The sequence below is a fragment of the Zonotrichia albicollis genome, chromosome Z (genome assembly GCF_047830755.1).
Source record: "Zonotrichia albicollis isolate bZonAlb1 chromosome Z, bZonAlb1.hap1, whole genome shotgun sequence".
NCBI lineage: Eukaryota > Metazoa > Chordata > Aves > Passeriformes > Passerellidae > Zonotrichia > Zonotrichia albicollis.
The window spans coordinates 43,701,837-43,723,198 of record NC_133860.1 but is presented as its reverse complement, the minus strand read 5'-3'; the positions used below and the strand labels follow the sequence as shown (position 1 = coordinate 43,723,198).

Here is a 21,362-nt window from a genome sequence, read left to right as displayed (position 1 = left end):
AAATATATGCATCTTTTCCTTGTAGCTGTGGAAAATCACATTAACCACAGGACAAATTAAAAATTAAAGTGTTCATATTTTAAAATCCTTTACATATCTTAGCATAAGGCAGTAAGGCAGTTGGATCACTTTCTCTAGTAGTACTCTGCCACAGGAGTATGTAGGCAATTTTAACTTTGTTTATCTCCATCTTCCTTATCCTTGACCACAAAACCTATTTTCATCATTGGGCCAAAACCAGATGGAAGCCAGCTGGAACTATAGACCATGCTCTGAATTTTGTTGCTAGCATTCACTCAGTCAGGTAACTTTCTCATTCTATGAAAAAAGGCAGTGTTTAATACAGACAATTGCCTGATGTAATAACTCAGTTTAGTTATTTTGATTAAGACCCATACGCATCTTGACTACTTTAGTACCTTTAAAACAAACAAGCACAAAAAAACCACAGAAAAATAAAAACAAATATAAAACCAACAAAAAATAAACCTCCAATGTCTTCTGTGTGAGCAGACAGGAGGCCTTCTAAATTGTTACTACACGTCTTCAGAAGGAGTTAGGTTTGAAGAGTTTTATTGAAGTGACAAGGACACTGAAGTTCACATTTTTTTTCTGTTTGCTAAAGCTGGTGGCTGCCAGTAGGTTGGCATCAGTGTGTCATGGATGTTAAGACTCAAAGGTAAGAATCATTTTCACATACCATTACTTTTGCCCAAATGCAAGCCATTCACTGACCATCCTGTTCATACTGACATTCTGGTTTTTAATGTTAAGTCTTAGTTAAGGATTTGTATAGCCAAATCATTTCACTTGTTTCACAATATTTCATTGGCTACTTCCCACTTAGGCAGCTAAAATACCTGTCCAGACCAATATCTTTCATTTTTGCATTTACTGTCTTGCATGAATCCCAGTCAGTTGCTCTTCTGTTAGTATAGTAATACTTTTAAACTGTCTTTGGCTTATTAAGAACACAAGTACCATCTTTTCTTATATATGTTGTCCTAAGAGCACTTTCTAAAGATACCATATAATCTTATTAGCTTGGCTTCACTCCCTTCCACCAATTACCTTTTCTGTTGTATGTTATAACAAGAGTGGAGAAGATCTTTGTGATCAGAGCACCACAACAGTTGGTGGTGTACTATGGAGCACTTTGGTGCTAAGTAATTACAGTCAGAGCTTGCTCTTCTAAACACTTCACTTTTCATTGAATTTCAGTGTATCAAATACATCAGTCCTCTTTTTCTCATTTAGGTTATTATTACTAGTTGACTGCAAATAATCTGCTGCTCCAAGTTAATTGATTCACATATTGGCAGGTAAGTAAGCATGTATATAATATTAAAAATATTAAGGTGTCAAGAATATGAGTTCAACTAACCACTGAATGTACTCCTTAGGTTACAGCTGCATAATAATTATCCTGTTAATTCCCCATCTTACATAGAATATAGATTTAAAACTTCAGTTACAGCTGCATAATAATTATCCTGTTAATTCCCTATCTTACATAGAATATAGATTTAAAATTTCACTGTGGTGTTACTGTAGTAATGCACCTCCTGAATATGTTAGTCCCAGAATATTTCATGCAGGACTGAAATGGGACAAGAATTCAAAATGGAATCTTCAAATACTTAGCTATTCTGGTTTGTTGTTGCTAATGTTTACTAACACTTTCTGAGCCTTCAGTTTGATTAATGGTTGATTTAATGAGACATGCTTTTGGCAGAAGAGTTATAAAGGCAGACCATTAACACCAAGTGACTTATTGTGAAATAATGCTATTGGCTTCATATCTTAAGTAATTTGAATTAATGAATGGGATAAGATCAAGCTTGGTGTCTAGATCAATAGAAGCATGCAGTTAACTATACAGTTAGAGTCAGATGATGAAGCCTAATGGAATCCATAATTCCAGGGATGTAGGAAACTTAGTCATTAAAAGTTGCTGCAAATCTTCAACAGAACATGTATATTTTTCCTTATTTTGAAATAACTTTGATGAAATATTGCACCAGGTTTAAAGAAATTCAGTTGATCTCTTACTGTAATAACATGTCTGTGACTCTGTTGACAATTATTTTTGTTCATCTAATACTTAGAAATAACATTGGAGACGCCCATCCTACCAAAAGGTGTGATGTGTGTTCTCTCCCAGCAGCGTTCTCTCATCAGACTACATTTTCAGTTTATGCATGTATTTCAGAAAAGGACTTAGCCTGTATTAAGATTATTTGGGAGAATTCCCTTTGAATAAATTATTTCAAGTTAGCTGTATTTGCTGCTAACTTTATAATCTCTTTTTCCAGATTTTTTTTTTCCTAAGTTTTACCAGCGCTAACATTTTGCCTATGGGATTTTGTTACACTTTCTGTACGAAAAGGCTGCAGTAAATATCCGGTAATGAAGGTAACGTGTAGGTCATAAGCAAGTGAATTATTAAACTTCTTGGTAGTGTCTGCAGGTATGCAGGCACGATTTCTTGGTTAGAGCATAACCCTGGTGGCTTTTTAATCCTACAAGGTAGCCTGACAGTACTGACCAAACTGAAACAACTCTTGAAAAGGACTTTGCTAACAATTCACTCTGTCTTCACTTCATCTTTTGTTCTCCACCACAATGGTGAACAACTTCTGCTGCTTGCAGTCTTCCAAATACAACTGTAGACTTTTGAGGAGTTCTTTTAGCAGAGACAATAAAGAAAGAAAATGAATTTTCCAGGGTGTATTCTCAATGTAGTGTATGAAATATGTATATGATATATAAAATACCTCCATCTGCTTCTTCAGATCCTCTTTAAAGTAGTGTTAGAGTATACATTTTATCTGAATCTGTTTCTTAACTTTTCTTTAAATGTCAACTAGCTCATTGGCTACTCATTATGGCAATAAGTTACATAATAATCAGTGTTATTTTTGGTAATTTTTTGGATTTTTTTTTTAAGTCTTAAAATTAGTACATGCAATTCATGTATTAAGGATTTTACTGGTAATTGAATACGGTTATTTTACCTAGAGTTTATAATTTATTTTCAGATGGCTTAGACATAAAACAAATTAACTTAGTTGCTATAAATAAAACCAAAATACAATCTTTATTTCTGTTGAAAGTAAGTTAATATTAACACTTATAAAACTAAAAGCTGGAAATGTGGGAGAATAGGTATATGGAGATGCAGATAACAAGCTGCACAATCAGGGATACTCTTCCTGTAACAGGAACTGAGCTAAACGCCTCCTTTAACATGTATTCAATCTATATTAAGGCCAAACGCCGTACTTTTTAAAAAACCCTAGTATTATTTTCTGCCATGGGTAACCCGAAATGTTACTGTATTCTAGATCTATCTGTGCCCAAATTTTGTTACTGTCTCTTTAAGACCCTGCAGCCGGAAATGGAACTGGAGAGGTGTGAGCATTTTTTAAATCGGTTTTTGCAGGCAGCTCAGCCTCTTTGATGGACTGATTTTTGCCTTGCTGGGTTCTTCATTTTGCTGAGGCAGAGCTCTCACTCTGGCTGCTTTTTTGGCCCTTGGCTTCTTGCTATAGAGCTGGGGCTGTGTGGACAGAGGCTTTTCAGGTTTGGGTTCTCTTTGGGATTTGGTTTTTTCTCATCTCAGAGAAGCTGCAGTTAGTGGTCTTGGTCTGCCTCAGGGCAAATTCTACCAGCAGCACGTGGCTGAGGAGAGAAGACCACAAGCCACCCTAGCCCAATTGTCATTTCTTGCCTGCCCTACCATCTCCTGCAAGAGAAAAGTGAAGTCCTTACATGAGTTCTAGCCCCCTGATCCGAGAATGCCAGTAGGAGCTCCAGCTATCAGGGAGATAAGCAGAGCAGTGAGCAGAGGGAGGACTGGCACTCTTTCCCTTTGTCCATGAGACGTACTCGGCTGGGGGGGAGCTACCTTGGTGGGGAGGTACTCTGTGAGATGTAGCAATATTGTGTCTAGCAATTGTTTACTGTTATTCCTTGCTGTTCTGATTGTTAGTAAATTATAATTTTTTCGCTTACTTCTAGTTGCATTCGTTCCTCGTCGGTGGAAAAGAGTTGGTTAAGCCTATAAGGGGAAGCAACTCATTCCAGAGTGTTCTTCTAAAATTCTGTAAAACCAAGACATAAAATATAACTAGTAAACTAGTCTAGCTAAGATGTCTCTTTAGTTCTTCATACCCTTCCAGGGAGGTTTGTTGTGATGGTCCTTTAACCTTACACTCATGTAGATGATGAGAAGAACTGCTTTTTTAAACTATTAAAAAATCAGCAATCCAGAAAACTGTCTTGATCTTCCATGAGCCCTGTTGAAAATATGCAAGGAATTCTTGTTTTATTATACAGGACTCACTGTGTTTTTATGGCTTTCAAAATAATGTCCCTTTCTCTCTGCCTCCATTACAGAAGGAGAACAAAAGAATGACTGTACTGGGACAAAAAGTCTTACCTAACCTAGTGTCTGGTCCTTGGCAGCCAATACCTAGAGAAGAGATAAGATTAAAGAACTGTAAATGACACTATTGCAAAGACACTATTTTCAAAGACTTCACTAACTGCAGATCAGAGACTTCCAGAAAAAAGGACATTGTCTCCACATTTAGTAGTCCATTATGGATTTATCTGTGTAGAAAAATCTCAAAATGTAATCTCAGTCCTGATCATGGTACAGATCAAAGTGGTTTTCTGTATAACTGTACCTGTGTTGGAGTGTGCCTTTACATTAAGATTGTGCATTTCACTCAGATTTATGTGGAAATCGGTTGAAAACCTGAGGATGGGTTTGATATTTCTGTCATGGATTCAGATTGTTGAAGAACTGCAACACTTGCTTCATATCTAGTATAGCAGCACATAAGGGAGAACTATATAGCTTTGAAAATATGGAAGACAGGAACTTTTTTGTGAAACGTAGAAGTGAACCTGAGACTGCTTTCGTCATAGCTTAGTATCTGCCCCTGTGAAAGGTGTATGTCTATCTGCTGAAAATGAAAAGCTTCAGCTCTGCTCATGTGGCATTTATCTGGTCTGTCCTGGTGTACATCCTTACAGATTGCAATACACACTGCAGAATGTACTGTAATCATGTCCCTGTTTTTTTTTTTTTTTTTTTTTTTTTTTTAACAGATCATAATGCAGACTGCTTATTTATATTAAGTAAAAAAAGAACTAAAGAAGTGTTCTTCAAATGTAGTCCTATAGTGTCACAAAACAGAGCAATGCAGTGTCCCCAGGCAGGTGCAAAAGAGAACTCCTTTATTGCAAAAACCTGGTATTTTTAAGCAATTAGCCTTTTATCAGTTACATACTTCTAAAATACAACAAATATCATCCAACCAACCACCATACACAACAATGTGAACGCACAGTGGTTATACAACTTGTTTTTCCATCTCTTTATTCAGTTGAGTTGCTCCCAGTGGTCTTTTCTACTTAGCCAAAGTAACAGGAATGAGCCATGATTTCATAAGGCATCCTTCTGTAAAGTTTTACCTATCTGCATCACTACAGCATGTTATTAATGTTTAAAATGAAAGTACACATGCTCCACTTATCAAAAGAAAGAGATCCAGATCTAAGAGTCTTGGGACTTTTAAAGAAATTTGTCCTGTGAAAGATAAAGGAGTTTTCTCTGTATTGACAACTTACCAACTTGGCATACACTGGAACTTCTAAACTCACCATGGAGCTACAGAATGGATGGAATAAAGGTACAGCCATTTACCAATAATTGTAATACCATTTCAGAATGATACTGCTCATCCTCCATGAAAATATCTGTAGTAAAGCTAGATTAAATTCTGTAGCTTTGTAAACTTCTGAATGACATATTTCCTAACCATTCTCTTTTATGGAAGTCTTTAATCAGCATATATTTTATACAAGTTGGTGAATTCATCAGGTTCTGAGGGATGACTTGGAAGTTCTGCTCTATGCCTTACCCAATAACATACAGAACAAAGTGCAAAACCCGTTAGTGTCAATGTGAAAGAAGGCGAGGTTTTTCACACCAGAACTAACAGAGTTTCCATAAGGGAGGGGAGCTCCTTGGACACCCATCTGACAATATCACCATCTTACTTTTTCTGGTTTGGATAAGACTTTGTGCTGACAAAACCACAGGTCAAGTTGGGATAGAGCATTACCACATGTTTGCATTGGGAAATGAGCTGCAGCCCCTCACATTGCTGCTTAGACCTGGCCCTCTAGTTTTAGTTGATAATGAAAACATAACTGCTGTCTTGGGCAAGGAATTACCCTATTAAGGTAGAACAGGAACTCTGGAGAGTTCCACAAAGAGTCCAGTGGTGCTGACACTGCAACAGAGACTATCTATCTAATCTATCTGTCTATCTATCTGTCTGTCTGTCTGTCCATATATATGTATCTACACACACGGAAAACGAGCCAGGTACAGATTGACCACAGGTGGCACTTGAGTGGCCCTGTGTTCTGGACCAATAATTGGCATCACCCCTGCTGGCTAATACTCCGTATTGAGTCAAGGAATGGCCTACAGATTGAACCATCACTGAAGAAGGTGAAGACCTGAATTAATCAGTTTCTCCAGACGCTTTGGCTTTAGATGAGGCGCATCTTTGTTAGGAGCATGCCACTGGAACTGTAAAACCCTGTGGGACAATGCTGTTAGGAGGGCAGACTATGGTTTATCAGCAAAATTCCCTGCAGGACTAGTCATCATCAAGGACCTTGCTTTCAAGGACCTTACCCTACTTGGCTGGAATAAGACTTGGTTGTGAAGCCACTTCACAGAATCACAGAATATTCTGAGTTGTAAGGGACAGAAGGATCATCGAGTCCAACTCTTAGCCCTGTAAAGGACATCCTCAAGAATCGCATTGCGTTCTCGTGACACGTGTTGTCCAAACGCTTCTTGAACTGCGTCAGGCTTGGTGCTGTGACGGCTTCCCTGGGGAGCCTCCACCAGTGCCCGGCCCCGCTGCGTGAAGACCCTTCCAGCTGCAGGCCTCTCCTCGCCGCCGTGCGCGGTGCGCGGTGCCGCTGCGCGCGGCCGTTCCCGCCCCTCACGGGGCGAGCCCGAGCTTTCCGCGCGCGCCTCCCGCTGCCCCTGCTAGAGGGCGCCTGCCACCCCCAGCGCTGCCGGGCCTGCGCAGCAGCGGCGTCGGCCGAGCGCAGGCGCGGGGCCGGGCGGGGCGAGAGCGGCGGCGGCGGCGGCGGCTGCTCCGTCACGGGAAGGGCGGAACGCGGCGGCGGCGCCCGTTTCCTCCGTCGCGTCTCGGCGGCTGCGGCGGACGCGGCCGGGCTCGCCGGTGGCCGGGCGGGCGGAGGAAGGATGGCGTACTTCGTGGAGAGCTTCTGGGTAGGGCAGCGCCGCGGGGCCGGTGACGCCGCGCCGCGGGCGGAACGGGCAGGGCGCGGCGCAGGGCAGCCGCAGTCCCCGCTGCGAGAGCAGCCTCGGCTCTTACGCCACCCCCGGGACTGAGCCGGGGCCTTGCGGCCGGGGGTTCGTGCCCGCTGCGCCCGCCTCGGCGGGGCTGGGCCGCGGTGAGCGGAGTACCTGCAACCTGCGGCACGGCAAGGGGACCGCCGGCCCTGCCCGCGCCGCCGTGCTCGGGCTCCGCTGCGGAGAGACGGCGGGAAGAGGGATGGGGTGGTACGGGACAGGATAGGATGGGGTGGGTATTGCTATGAGGCGCTGGGCCGAGGGATGCGCGGACGCCACTCTGTGCGCAGGGGTCCGACGCTCGCAGTCAGCACGGTGCCGGGGGGTGACTTGGGCTGCCGTGAGTCGTGCTGCTGTGCGAGGAACAGCACGGGCAAAGGGAAAACCGCGCCTCGGTTCTCCGCGCTTTTGTACCGGTAGCTCGTCTCTATGTGCCCGTGAGGAGGTACAGCCGAGCAGCGGCCGGCTTAGGGAAACAACAGGCTTTCCAGCCTCCTTTGGACGTGCGATCTTATAAGTCATCTCTGCGCAGTTATCTGCTTTTTGAAGTGGGTAAATATATATGGATAAAAAAATTAAATGGATTGAGTTTCGTGTGACATGCAACTAGTTTTCATTGTGACCTTTGCTAGTTTGAAACATTAAAATAAGTGTTCCCATAGTCCCCAGATTGTTTACAAAGTTGCTTCTTCTTTAATTTTTTTTTTTTGTGCCTCTCTACCAAGAAGTAGCAGAAACGTAAAAATTGTTTTTGTTTTAGCCTGAAGTGAAAATATCTTTAGACGCATGCGTTTCTAGTTGTAAGCAACAGTTATGCTTAAAGTTCAGGAAAAAACTAATTTCACAATTACACTGTTCCGGAATATAGGGCATAGCTCAAGTTTATGTTTTATTTGCAATCTTATGTTTAGTTTTGACTCCTTTGCTTTCAACATACTATCAAAATTTAATGACCAGAGATACTAGATTTGCTCTCTTGGCATACAAATCTGCTTAATTTGAAGTCTCAGTGTGGGAGATAAGTATTAAACTAACGTGGAAGAATTTTATCTTTCATTAAAATAAGATTAAAATTAATATAAAAAGATGCATTTTGGTTAGAAAAACTTCTACTCCTAACATTAAAGCAAACCAGAAGTTGTTTATTCAGCTATCACAACTGAAATTGAGTTTAAGCTTCATTATGCTTCATTATGTACTGTATTTAGCTTCATTATGTACTGTAGTATGTTCATTTAACTGTCTGATCAGTTGTTTTGTTTAGTTAGTAAGTCAGTTAAATTGGTGAAGGCAGTGGTCCATTCCTGTATGTTCTGTTTCCACATCTGTGTCTTCACAAACGCTTCCAGCAAGTATGAGGTGGAAGATATCTACCTCAGGTTCTCATTTCTCTCTTTCTGCTTTAAAGATTCTCTACCTATAGCTTTTTTTAGCAAAACCCGTAGTGTGGTTTACCAATGAGTGCCAAGACATGGGTGATTCCTTCTTTTAGTACAGGTTTTTCACATATGTCAGAAATGACACAAGGTAGGACAAGAAGTTTGTTTGTGTTTGTCTTGCAGTGATTATCAAGACATTAGACAGGGTCTTAACTTGAAAAATTTAACCAAGAAATTTTTGTGATACCATACACAGAGTTTTATTTTGTATAGAAGTAAAATTAAAAGGCATAGGGAATGTTCTGTGTTTCCTGCTGTGGATGAATATTTTCCAAGATTAACTGTAATGATGGATTTGTAAAATCTGAAAGTATTGAATTTTTGTATATCCTCAGAACTAGGCATAAATTATAGGTTTGTGCATTTTTAGTCATTAGTCGTCTTCATTTGCACTAACATTTCAGAATAGGTTATTGTTCAGAATTGCTACTGCTTTGGAAGACTTGGGAAGGAATCCATGTAGGCTCTCAATTGTGGTGATAAAGTTAAGATGGGAATTAGAAGATACATGAAAATGCACTGAATGCATAATGGCTAAAAATAATGAATAGAAATTTGTAAGGAGAAAGGAAGGTGATAGTATGTAAAAATTCGTGAGGATTGTCTTGTCATTTCTTCCTTACCCCCTTCTAGGTAACTCCAGACAAAATATTTTTGGAAATATGGAATAAGATTGGTATGCTTTTTAAAGCACTGATTCAAAAATGTATCCGAAATATAATTAATATTATTTTACATAGATGCTGTCATAAATTTGAAATTGTGCATTGGAAACAAAAGTCTGGATCTTAAGCTGTATGATGCTCTCCCTTGATTTAGTAATTTGCTGTAAGTAATAGGAAAAGAGATCAGAAACTGAAGGGACTTTAATGAAAAGGAGAGTGACATCTGTATGAGTGTATCAATTTCTTACACATATTTAAGCTGCTGTCTTCCTAAATGTGCTCATGTAAGCAAAACAAATCTTACCTTCTTTGTTGTAAGTCTTGAAAATTATCCTGAGGCTTTCCTCTTGCACTGCTTTTGAAAGCGTTTAAATAATTGCACACTTTGGTTTTGTTGTTGTGAGAGGATGTAAGAAAATTGGATGAGCCTGCTGTGTCTTCAGTGTTCTGTGAGAAGTCAATGAGAGATAAATAAGACTGTTTTCAGGATGTGGAAAGCTGGAGTGCAGAGACCTCTACTGTGACTTTAAAAATTTACTATTGCCTCAAAAATGTAAGGGTCTGCTAATGCATTCTAGAGCTATTTTCCAAGCCAGGAGGATATTTTTGGGTATTAAAAGTTGTGAACAAGTAGTACAGGCTGTAAGTGGCTTGGATTCTTATGACTTGAGTTTTATGCGTTCAAGTCACATGTCCAATTATTCCCAACTCCTAATTAGTATTGTCATAAAACACTGCATGCTTGCTGCTGTGTATGTGCTACATCACAACAATGTCATAATTTAAAGGTAACACTATCATAAACCATTTCTGTTAAACATAGCTACATTTTGTCCCTTCGAGTACACTGTTACTGGTATAGGAGTATAGAAAGTGTTGTTTATCATTGACTTACAGTTTTCTTAACAGTGCAGGTGATTCTTATGACAGTTTAAAGACAAGTCAAGAAAAATAAGCGCCTTCCAAACCAGTCAGTGATTGTTTATGAATTGTTTAAAATTAACCAAATTAATTAAACTATTGGAAGTTCTGTGAATAGCTGAAGCTGCTTTCTGTGTAACTCTGTACTTGATAACTTTGGAAGTTCTGGCATATAAAAACATATGTATAAATTGGCTTTGACAATTTTTAAAATTTTTTAAATTGATTGCTTTACTGGTAGCTTTTGAGAATGGCTGTGTTGAAGTTTTGGGTTTGTTGTTCCCAAATACTTTTTGTGGAGCGTAAAGGTTGGCAGTATCCTGGTTTAATAATTATAGCTTTGTGAAGAAGCTTGCTCTATTAAGGGTAAGAATGTAGTGTCTTACAAACTTGTGAGTATGTGAGTGGCACAAAGACTTGCCATGTTGACGTCTGGAGTTATATGTTTTTGCGTCACTACTCTTCTGCTGGGCATACAGCTGGATGCTCTGTTTCAGGAGAGCTGTTGTGCAATATTTACTTAGTATCCTCTCTGTATGTGTGCATGTAGCATGAGTTGGCTGCCTTCCATCTGTTATTTAAAAAAATATTTGAATATTTTTAGTTACCTATATGTGGAGGGAAATCTCTGTCCTTTCTCATATGCATAGAGCTTCTCTGGAGTTGATCTTTATTTGATAGGTTGAAACAGGAAGGTGAAAATTGAAGGTGACAGTCTTCTCAAAACTTTCAGAACAGAAGAAGATGCATTGCCTGTGTAACCAGATAATGACTGCTTTTCTTTCACATTTCAGTGCTCTCAGTTTTCTACAGTTCTTTCAGACACTCACAAATTGAAACTTACAGATAGGTAACTTTCAAAAATGTAAGACCATAATATTAATCACATGGGTATTTTTAGGTATTCAGGGCCCATTAAATTAAATAATTTTCTAGGTAGAAAGCTTGGAAGATATGTTGTTTGTTTGAAACTGCAACAAGGATTAACACTTTAAAGAACATGACAACAGTGTTTGTCAGAGCATCTAAAATAAGTTTGCCTTGTCCTGAATTTAGTATCTGACCAGTCAGAGAAACCATAATGTAACCAGTTATTTGGACTGGGTAAATTGAAAATGGTGTAACAGAGTACAACTTCTTTATACTAAGAGATATTAATATTGAATGGTTTTAATCCAAAGGAGACAGAGCTTGCGCTGAAACAATTTGATTTGAAATACAGAAAATAAATGCTGCTTCAGATTGCCTAGAAATTTCTGGGTATTTTACTAAATGTGCATTTTAAATTCAGAATTATTTTTATTGCAACAAACAAACTTATTTTTAAAAATGTGAAGTATTTTAAGTAGTTCAGTCCTGCAGAGTTCCTGTAATGTGTTTCCTGTTATGCAGAAGTCATGGAAATACTGATTTCTGACTACACATTCGCTGACAGGGCTACTTTCATTTCCATGAGGAAATCTTTGCAACTAGTTCTTGATGAAGGGAAATGGAAGGACTGGTTGCTCTTGCTTTCCGTGACTTAAATTTTTTTTGAGTATGAAGTTGGTCACTAATGCTTCGTTGTAGGCTTATTTAAGTGTTTACTTGTATTTAAAGTCTTGCTTTCTCTAGTGACTTGCTCTCAGGGGACATCTGTGTTGTAGATATGGAAGTGGTTTCTTACACTAGTATAGAATAGGAAATCTCACAACAAACACCATCTTCTGAAGAGAGTTTTGTTAGCTCTGAGTAAGGAGAAAACTGCTAATGGATTTCACAGTAATCAAATGGTGCCTATATGGAGAGAGGACCCCTTACGTTTTTCACTCTTATACACAGTTTTGCATTTGTTTTTTTATTGATTAATGACAGGATCACCCTCAACAGATCCTGATTTACCTAAAAAATTACATTCAGAATGGTCTTTTAAACTGATCTGGAAGTCTGTTACCCGGAGCTTGATGTTATACATGACAGCAGAAGGTTGTCTTTCTCCAGTATGCAACTTGTGGAAGAAGAATCTGCATCTGACTTAACTGTCTGTTATACCAGTGCATGGTATTTGCTTATTAATGGGAGTAGAAGGTTTCATCAGTTCCCTCTGCTATGTGCTGCATTAGTTTATTTTTAAGTAGGCCAGTAATGGTCTTCCAGTGATCACAGCTATTACTGCTGCTACTAGAAAGGAGCAAGTAATAACACCCACTGAAGAAGTGTCTAAGACACAAAATTTCCATGTACAGAATTCTATACAGTATGTATGGGAAAGAGAAATGTTGAGAAAATACAGCCAAAACACACAGTGTTGCTGGCATATGTGCATGTAGGAGGATAAATACTTAGCTTTTTGAAATTGAGCAAGTTCTCCTTTCCCCACCACATACATCTGTCTCATTATGCTAAATACAGAGCCTTAACTCTGATTGCTGCTCTTTATGAATATAACTATCAAATGGAGAAGTTGTGGAAGGGCTGTATAGCTTTCTGCATTGACCCAGTGTACTTAATTTGGTTTGGCTACATGTATGTCTCCAAACATGAGCAGAATCGTCATCAGGTTAGTCTTTGGAACTGTTGGTCACGTGAAGAGTTTTGAAGACTGGATGTTTGTGCTTTTAGATAGAGCCTGATACAGGTAATATACCTTGTACTTCACATTATATTTACAAGTGAAGACATGTCTTTTAGGTATGCCAGACTTAAATCAAATAGGCCCTCAAATCTTTGAGCCTGCTTTTGACTTACTGCTTTATTTAAACTTTAATGTCTTTTGCAAGTAGGTTCTTAACCTCCAATAACCATTGATAGTGTATAAGAGATGAGGCTTTCAGGGGACTCATTTGAGGAAAGTATCTGTTCTGTTTCTCTGTTGTGTTTTCTACTATTCATTGTGAAGTCAGGAAAAATAATAGTACTTATTAGAAAACATAATTTAAGTGGAAAAATTATTTCCTTTGCAGTAACCTTCAGTTACAGTTAGAGAACAAGATAATGATGGCAGTTGGTTGTTCAGGCTCATTTCATTCTCTAAAGATTTGTGTGGTTACTTTTCTGACGGTTTATCAGGAAGGCTGCAGCCAGAGGCTGGGTCATGGCTGTGCTATCCTTCCTGCATTTCTAAATTGGCAGGAAATTTAAGGAACTCCAGTGTAGAAAAGGCCCATTTAAAAGCTTCCATTATGAAAAGTTTATAAGCGGCCTATGTTCAGCACATTTTGGTAACATGTTGGTTTAGCTGAAAAAAACACCTTAAAGCAAAGAACATTTCACAAAGGAGAATTTTACTAGTTTTTCAGGAAGAAATGCCTAACGTTTATCTGTAAATGTTTATCTATAAATTAGGGTACAGTAACAACTTTGGAGAAGTTAAATAAGAATTATATTCTGTATTCTAATTGAAAATACCAGTGTAGTCTTAATTATAATGCAGTGGCATTCCAGGTTTATATTAAGTAACTGCCTAAAGTTAATAAGTTAGTGCACCAGTATTCAGAGTTATTGGGCTTTAAACTACAAAGAAAAATGTTTAAATAGGGGTGAAAGGGGAAAGAAACTATTTAGACTGGTATTTGAGTAGGACAACATTTGAATAAAGTTGAATTTTCTACTAATTGGTGTTCTTATCTTTCTTTTACTTTTCAAGTTTGTAAAAGCCTTGCTCTGTGGAGAGTCCTTTTAGAGTTTGCTATATTTTCATGTGTTCTGTTTAGTTTTGTTTGTACTTTTTATATTCTGTAATTGCATTTATACCAAACTAATCTGAATTTTGGTGCACCTTTTCAGGTTACAGTTTACTGCAGCCATGGAAACTATGATTTTTTAAGGTGTTTTTTTTCCTTTGGTTTTGCTTTTCCCAATGCTTGGAAGAAGTAAAGCAAATAATCCTGACTAGTAATCTGTATCAAATTGCCTTCAGTTATCTCTTATTTGTAAATTTATGTGTCTCCCTAGAGTGTCCTTTAAGGCGACTTGAAATTTAGTGGGAGTGGTCTTACTACCATGGTTACGGTGAAGTTTTTCATCCGCCATGACTACTTCTCCTTATTAAGATGGCAGATCCCTGAATGCCTTCTCCTCCTAGCCCCCCCTCTTCTGCTGAGCAGTACAGCTTGTTTGTTTCCTTGGAGTGATCTGGATCAGTGGTTCTTGGTTTTATTTGCCAGCTTTATTTTTCAGCTGCATAATTTCCCTGATAAGGTTTGCGCTATGGCTGCATAAACAAATTTTTGCAGAACTGAACAGGCAGAAATGTTTGGAAGAGTATAAGACCAAATTCTCAGGCTTTTCTCGCTGACAGTATAGACCTCCCTTTGTTAAAAATTCAGGATTTTAAGAATGATGTGGGACTATTTGAATGCATCCAAAAGGATACTACAAGGTTAGTGAGAGTGCTGGAAGACATGTCCTGTGAGGAGCCACTAAAGACCTTGGGCTTTTCTAGTTTGGAGAAAAGGGGACTGGGGTGTGACATAATTGCTCTCTATAGCTTTCTGAGCATGGGAAATTAGCAGCGTGATGCCCATCTCCTCTGCCTGGGAGGTAAGGATAGGACATGTAGAAATGGTTAAAAACTGTATCGAGGAAGATTCAGATTGGACACTAGGAGGAATTTCTTTATTCTGGGAGGGTGGTCAAACACTGGAATGGGGTAACTAGAGATGGTGATCAGTGGCCTGAGCCTGTCAGTATTTAAGGGAAATTTGGACAATGCCATCAAGACCATGATTAAACTTCTGGTCATTCCCAAAGTGCTCAATCAGTTGGGCTAAATGATTGCTGTAGAGCCTTTCCAGCTGAAATAATCTATTTCATTCTATGCTATACATCCTGTTCTTTCCCTTCCACTCTGAACATGCATGCAGTTTTCCTGAGGGCACACTTTGCACCTTATAGCAAAGCATCATTATGGATCTGAAGATTTTGTGAGAGAGAAGGGGAATGGATGGTCTGACAGGAAAACTTTTATAGTAGCGGTGCTACGATGCTGTGCCTTGCCTGTCTTTCATTTCTGTTGTTGCTTTTTGCTGTAAGGAGGAAGTTCATCATAGTGCCAGAGGTCATAAGCTGGCTGAATTTATTAGTCAGTGCTTAGAGCAGTGTCTTAGTTTTAATAGTGAGGTGTGCCTCGCTCACTGGAAAATGTCTTAAAACTTAAGACTAGATAAAGAAGTTACGAGTGAGAAGAAAAATATTCATTTTTTTTTCCAACCAGTTTTACGGAAAGCAGGAGAAGAGAAATGAAGTGTGAAGGATTGGGGAAGTAAGATACCAAGTAATCCTAACTGAATTTTAGTTCATGTAAAATAATGAAAGAGATAAGAGGATAAATGGAGAGTATGGTATTTAGGATGTGTTTAATTTGATGGGAAGTGAAACAATACAAGACCCCTAGAAATCTACAACAGAAATGTCTTTGACTATAACCTAGAAATATATAGATAGAATGGTAGTAGTAGCAGCTAAGGTGATCTTAGTTTAGTTTACATATATGGGATTCATGGAAGCTAACAGCAATTGCTAAAAAGCTGAAGCATAAGAAACAACTTCTGATGAAGTGATTAAAATGAAAAGCAGTTATGAAAATGCATGGGTTCAGCATGTTGTGTTTCAGAGTTTTATTTTCTGTTTATCTTTAGGGAGAAAGGAACAATGGCTTTGATGTCCTCTATCACAATATGAAACATGGACATTTGTCAACAAAGGACTTAGCAGACTTTATTAGAGAAAGGTAAGTATTCATCCTATATTTTAAATATAGTAATTATAGGTTTTGTTTGTCATTGTGTTTAACAGTAGTGTGCAAAATATGTAAACAAAATTCAATTATCAAAACTCAATTATTTTAATATACCTCTCACATTCTACAGGAATATCTATACTTATTTCATTAGTTTAGAACTAAATAGGAACGCTTAAGCATCAGTTAATAATGAGCTTCTAAGTTTTCAGGTTTCATTTTAAAGATGAGAATAAAAATCCAGAAGTGTCATATTAGGTGTCCAGCAGTTTATTTAAGTTAATCCAAATTTTTCATTTGGAAGAAAAAGGAAGAAAAATGATAAGTTAAAGTTGCAAAAACAAAGTTGTTGCTATAGATTTGGAATTAGGCTATTAGCAACTGCTGGTATAAACTTTAAAAAATTGTACTTTCAGAAGCTGAGACAGGTTTGTTAAAGAAAGAGGGTAATACAGAGGGACAAGAAAATAATATGCAGAAAATAACACAAGTTCTTCTGTATTGGATGAAAGAAACAGGACTGAAATCTGAAAATATGACAGCTTTCAAAACAGGTGATCTAGTGCTGCATTTAGTTCTTTGTGAAAGAAGATTGCTGCATTGAACGTATGGATTTCCCTTCTGAACAAAATCACTTATATGCCTACTTTGGAATTTTGCCTTTCCTTAGTTACTGACACTAGGTAACACATGGAAAATAGTTGCAAGGAATTGAATGAGGACCTGTTTCACTGCTGGCTTCTTGCACTAGAAATTATTGAACTGGAATTCTTCAGAATTTAAGTTTTGGCTTCAAATAGATCTCAATTTAAAAAGTACTTTCAAATTTCCACAAAATATAACCACCACAAATCTGACAGATACTCCATTGCACTAACATTAGTGTCATTTCAAAGTGAATTGGAGAAAATGACAAAAAAAAAACATTTCACTAAGTAGAAACAGGTGAGGTCCAAAGTCCAAAGGTGATGTCTCCTTTTGTAAAGACTGCACAACCAAGGAATCTTCTGTTTTTCAAGTCCCCAATATCAGAGAATGAATTATGAGGCCACAAAGGGTTCTAGTGAAAACCTGAGTTCGATTAAGCAGAAGGATGTCACACTGTTCACATTCAGTATAAATGCTTAATGCTTCACAAACTTGCACTTTTAATATTTGCTTTTTATCGTCTTGAGTTCTTGAATCTTTCCTTTGATAGCTTCTTTAATTTTGTAATCATTCAGTTTTTATACCATCACATCATGGACCTAAGTTGTACCTTACCTGGAGACATTTAAGTTAATTGGTTTTACAACCTTTGTGTTTAGATTTAGCCTCATATTTAGATGAGAAACCATTTCACTCTCTCTGCTTCTTGTCTCCTGTATGTTGTATTTTTTGGGCATGCTCCATTTTATTCATATTGGTGCTAAGGTGAAAGGTCTTACATAAACAGGTAAAAAGTAACTTGTTACTGTATCTGACTTGATTTCTTTGCTTTATATTACTGACATAAGTAAAACTTGACAATTTTTCCAGCACAAAATCCCTAGTAAAAAGAATATGGCATTCTGGTTTTTTTCTATCTATAAGCTTCTGCAAATTAAATTTTTAATTTCAATATTTTTGAAATTAAATAATTATTTTTAAATAACTTTTACGTTATGAACCTTTGCAGTCAGTAAAGAAAATCTTTGAACCTTTTTCCGCATGTTAAAATGTTTCAGTTCAGGTTTCTGCCAATTATTTCTGGTGTGTTAAATAACATTTAAAGATTAATGACCTTGTATGAATACATGAGGATCCCCATGGGTACTTTATCCTCAGTGAGAGTTCAAGAAATGCTTTTTTGTGTGCATGGATCAGTATGTGCCAGAGATATGCAGCTATCTTACAGCATCTTTTGTAAGATCTATGAAAAAAATTCAGTTCTCATTAACTCACTAAGATAGAATCTGAGTGCCGTGTTGCAATTTACTTGACAGAGCTGCACTATTTTTCCTTAAGGGTAAGTTACCTATGTCAATGATGCAGATCAGCTGCACTAAATTCAGTCCTTTCTAGTGACTTGTTTCCATTGGGATATTAAACCTGCCTTGTGTATTCTTCAGCCCTGTTTTTCTGCTGCCTCTTGATAAGCCAGGCTGCAATTAACAAAAAGCAGTTGAGGAACAAATTGATACTTCTTTTCCATACGGAATGCATGATCAATCACAGCCTAAGCTAGCAGCAGTTTGTGACATATAGTTTAGATTCAAAGAAATAGACTTCAAATATTTGGTATCCTTTAATAAAAATATTTGAGAGTCCAAATGTGTGCAGTGAAGCCCTTTGCTGCTGTTGTGAAGCTACTGTGGGATGTCATTCAATTTCCTGGGAAATAAAAATGGCTCAGGAGAACACATTTTTTCACATGGGCCAAATTCTTGGTCTCAAAAAGAAATTGGATTAGACAGTACTTGAGCAGTATTTTACAATGGTTCAGTTCTCTTGTCCATGATCTCTTTTGCATATTTGTTAATTGCAAAGAAGTTAAGAGATGATGCGCACAGTTATCTGTTCTCCTCCTTCTGTAGATTATAGTCTGAATACTGTTTTACTGAATACAGTACTGTCTTCTGCTGGGAATATGTTAAGTGGATGGGCAACATGTATTAGGAGCCATCGAGATCTAGTGTTTTTATGCTTTGGCTTTTGTGTACCTGATTTCTGAGCTCTTCCCTATGAAAACTAAATTTACATGCATTTGAATTTCGAATCTGTTTTTCCATCCTTTTTACACAATTGGCTGTTTTCTGTCTTTTTTTTTCAGAAGTGAATACATAAGAGGGTGAAAACTGTTGAATAGGCAGAGACAGATCTGAGTTGGTGGTAATACTTTTAACAAATTGGAGTACTTACCCTTTCTAGGTAGAGCAGTCATCTAGTAAGCTGGGTTTGTTGGAGTCTCCAGACTAGTCAGAAAATACACTTTTTATGAAGTGATGTTGCATGGAAAGAAGAGATGGGTCAGTATGTTTGGATGTACAGACTGCTTAGGGCACAAAAACGTGTGTGAAGCCCATCTCTGTTACCTGTGCTTTTCAAAATGGTGTTTTAGTTGTGTGTAGCCTAATTGGGGAAGAGTATTGTTTCCTTTTCTCCAGCCTTAGAAATGGTAATGAAAAAATGTGTAAGATATGGAATAACTTCTAAAATTATTGTAATCTTAACCATTTCTTTAAAAAATATTTCAAAATTTCTGTAAGAACATTCTGAAATTGTGAACTTTTTTTGCTGAGTAAAACAAGCATTTGAAACATATTAATTTGTAATAATATTTCTATGCTGTATGAGCCATTCCTGCCTGATATCCTAGAAGGACCAGAAGTTTTGTTCCTTGTCTGTGTTCGGTGACACAGTATTGTTACTGGTCATGTATTAAAAGAACCAAAAGCCAGTTGGATCTGTGGTTTAGAAGTTTGTCATCTGAAGGAGTGAGTTTTCTGCCAGGCAATCTGCTTAATGTTGGTAAATTATGAATGCGACAGGTTATCTATCTGCTGAAAGGTTAAACACCAGTTCTAAAATAATCAAATCATAGAATGGTTTGGATTAGAAAGGATGTTCAACATGATCAAGTTCCAACCTCCCCTGTTGTGATCAGGGACATCTTTCGCTAGACCAGATTGCCCAATGCCCCTTCCAACCTGGCCTTGACTAAAGGCCATGCTTCACTTATAAAGCATGTAGAAATTTTTGTTTGTTAAAGAAGTCAACATAAAAAGGTTGAGCTGCCTGCATAGTTGATTTTTTTTTTCTTTATATTTGTGGAAGATTTTATAGGTGAACTGTCATGTGTTTGCATGCATTTAAAGTCTAAACTTTATATCTCAGAAATCACACTGCTTTTCTAGGAGAGATGTAGGTACAGAAATGTGTTGTTTTTTTCTCCAGGAATCTTTCTAATGTTTTTCTGCACCAATTGCCTGTAAGCATCATAGAAAAAATCTTTTAGATCAGATGAAACTAACAATGCATATGTTTCCATTTAACTTTTAAATGTTTGGCAGATCCCAGGCAAAGACACACATTCAAGTGGGTGAAAATTAATTTACTAAGAAAATCATGCAGTCTGTTACCTGTTCAACAGAGCGCTCTGCGAAGTCAGTTGATAGGACAAATGTACTAATTAGTCATTTTTCAGTTCTTAGTCTTTTTTACTGATGTTTATTAATACTCTGTGGTGAACTCCAGTTTTGTGGAGATAGTTCAGGGAAGTGTGCTGTAAATTGGTTCAAAGAAAAGGCTTATGGATTTTGGTCAAAATTCTTGTGTTTAAACAGAAAAAATAAGTCACTGAGTTACAAAATCTGGAAAACTTGGGTAGACTATACAGATGATTAGTCAAAATATATTGTTCATCGTAGCAATTAAAAAAAAAATCATTGTCTATGCTTGGTGCATGTGTGCTTGCTGTTGTGGAGTGTGCAAGATTTCCAAGCCTTGGAAAGTTAACTTTTTCTTATCATCTAGAATATGATCATATGTGGAACAAGGATAAAGTGAATTGACTTTCTTTTATAGTGAATAACTTTGCAGTAGATAATATTCAAAATTAAATTTATCTGTTGCATGTTGCAGTTTAATCACCTTCTCCAGATAGATTTCCAACTAACAAACTGGATAGTTATTTTGGAAGTTCAGTAAGTTTTAACACATGCTCCACTCTTTCAGGTGAATACCTCTACTTTGTTTTCATATATTCACAAGAGACTTCTTTTTGCTTGTAAATTGTTGTTGTGCAGAAGAAAAGAAAACTTCTGTCTCAGGTTATAGTCATGGTATCACTTGAGAGAGGGATGAATTTTTCATCTGCCTTTTTTTCTTCTCTCGTGTCCTGTGTAAACAGGACAGCAGGAAAGAAATTGCTCCAAGTTTTTCAAGAAAAAACAATTTCAGTATTTCCTCATATCTAGGATGCTTCCTAATCTAAGTTGACGCTATATAGTGAATATTGTTTAAGGTGAAAAATTAAAATACTGTGTATTTTTAATAAAAGGAGGGTGAGGAAGATTAATTGGGAAGGACTTGCAGGGAGTCACTGCTGTAATAGATGATTCCATGCCAGTTGCCCTGCAGAGGCTCTGAGGAGGGAATCTGTGCCAACCCTTGGATTTCACCTCTCTAAAAGACAAGTGAAATTGTGTGTTCGAGTAAAGGAAAATATTAGAACACTT

At 37.7% G+C, this 21,362-nt stretch overlaps 1 protein-coding gene across 5 annotated transcripts in view; it reads left to right on the top strand.

The window, feature by feature from the left end:
• Nucleotides 1–7,128: 7,128 nt before the first annotated feature.
• The window catches only part of FCHO2 (FCH and mu domain containing endocytic adaptor 2), a 92,570-nt gene continuing 78,336 nt past the window's right edge, over nt 7,129–21,362 (top strand). For 4 of the 5 annotated variants that reach the window (XM_074533281.1, XM_074533285.1, XM_074533284.1 and 1 more), the window contains exons 1-2: nt 7,171–7,336; nt 16,064–16,155. In XM_074533281.1, the coding sequence (XP_074389382.1) occupies nt 7,310–7,336; nt 16,064–16,155 (119 nt within the window). In that variant the 5' untranslated portion in view covers nt 7,171–7,309. Of the gene's footprint in view, nt 7,337–16,063; nt 16,156–21,362 lie in introns of all 5 variants that reach the window. The other variant, XM_074533283.1, reaches the window with a different exon arrangement.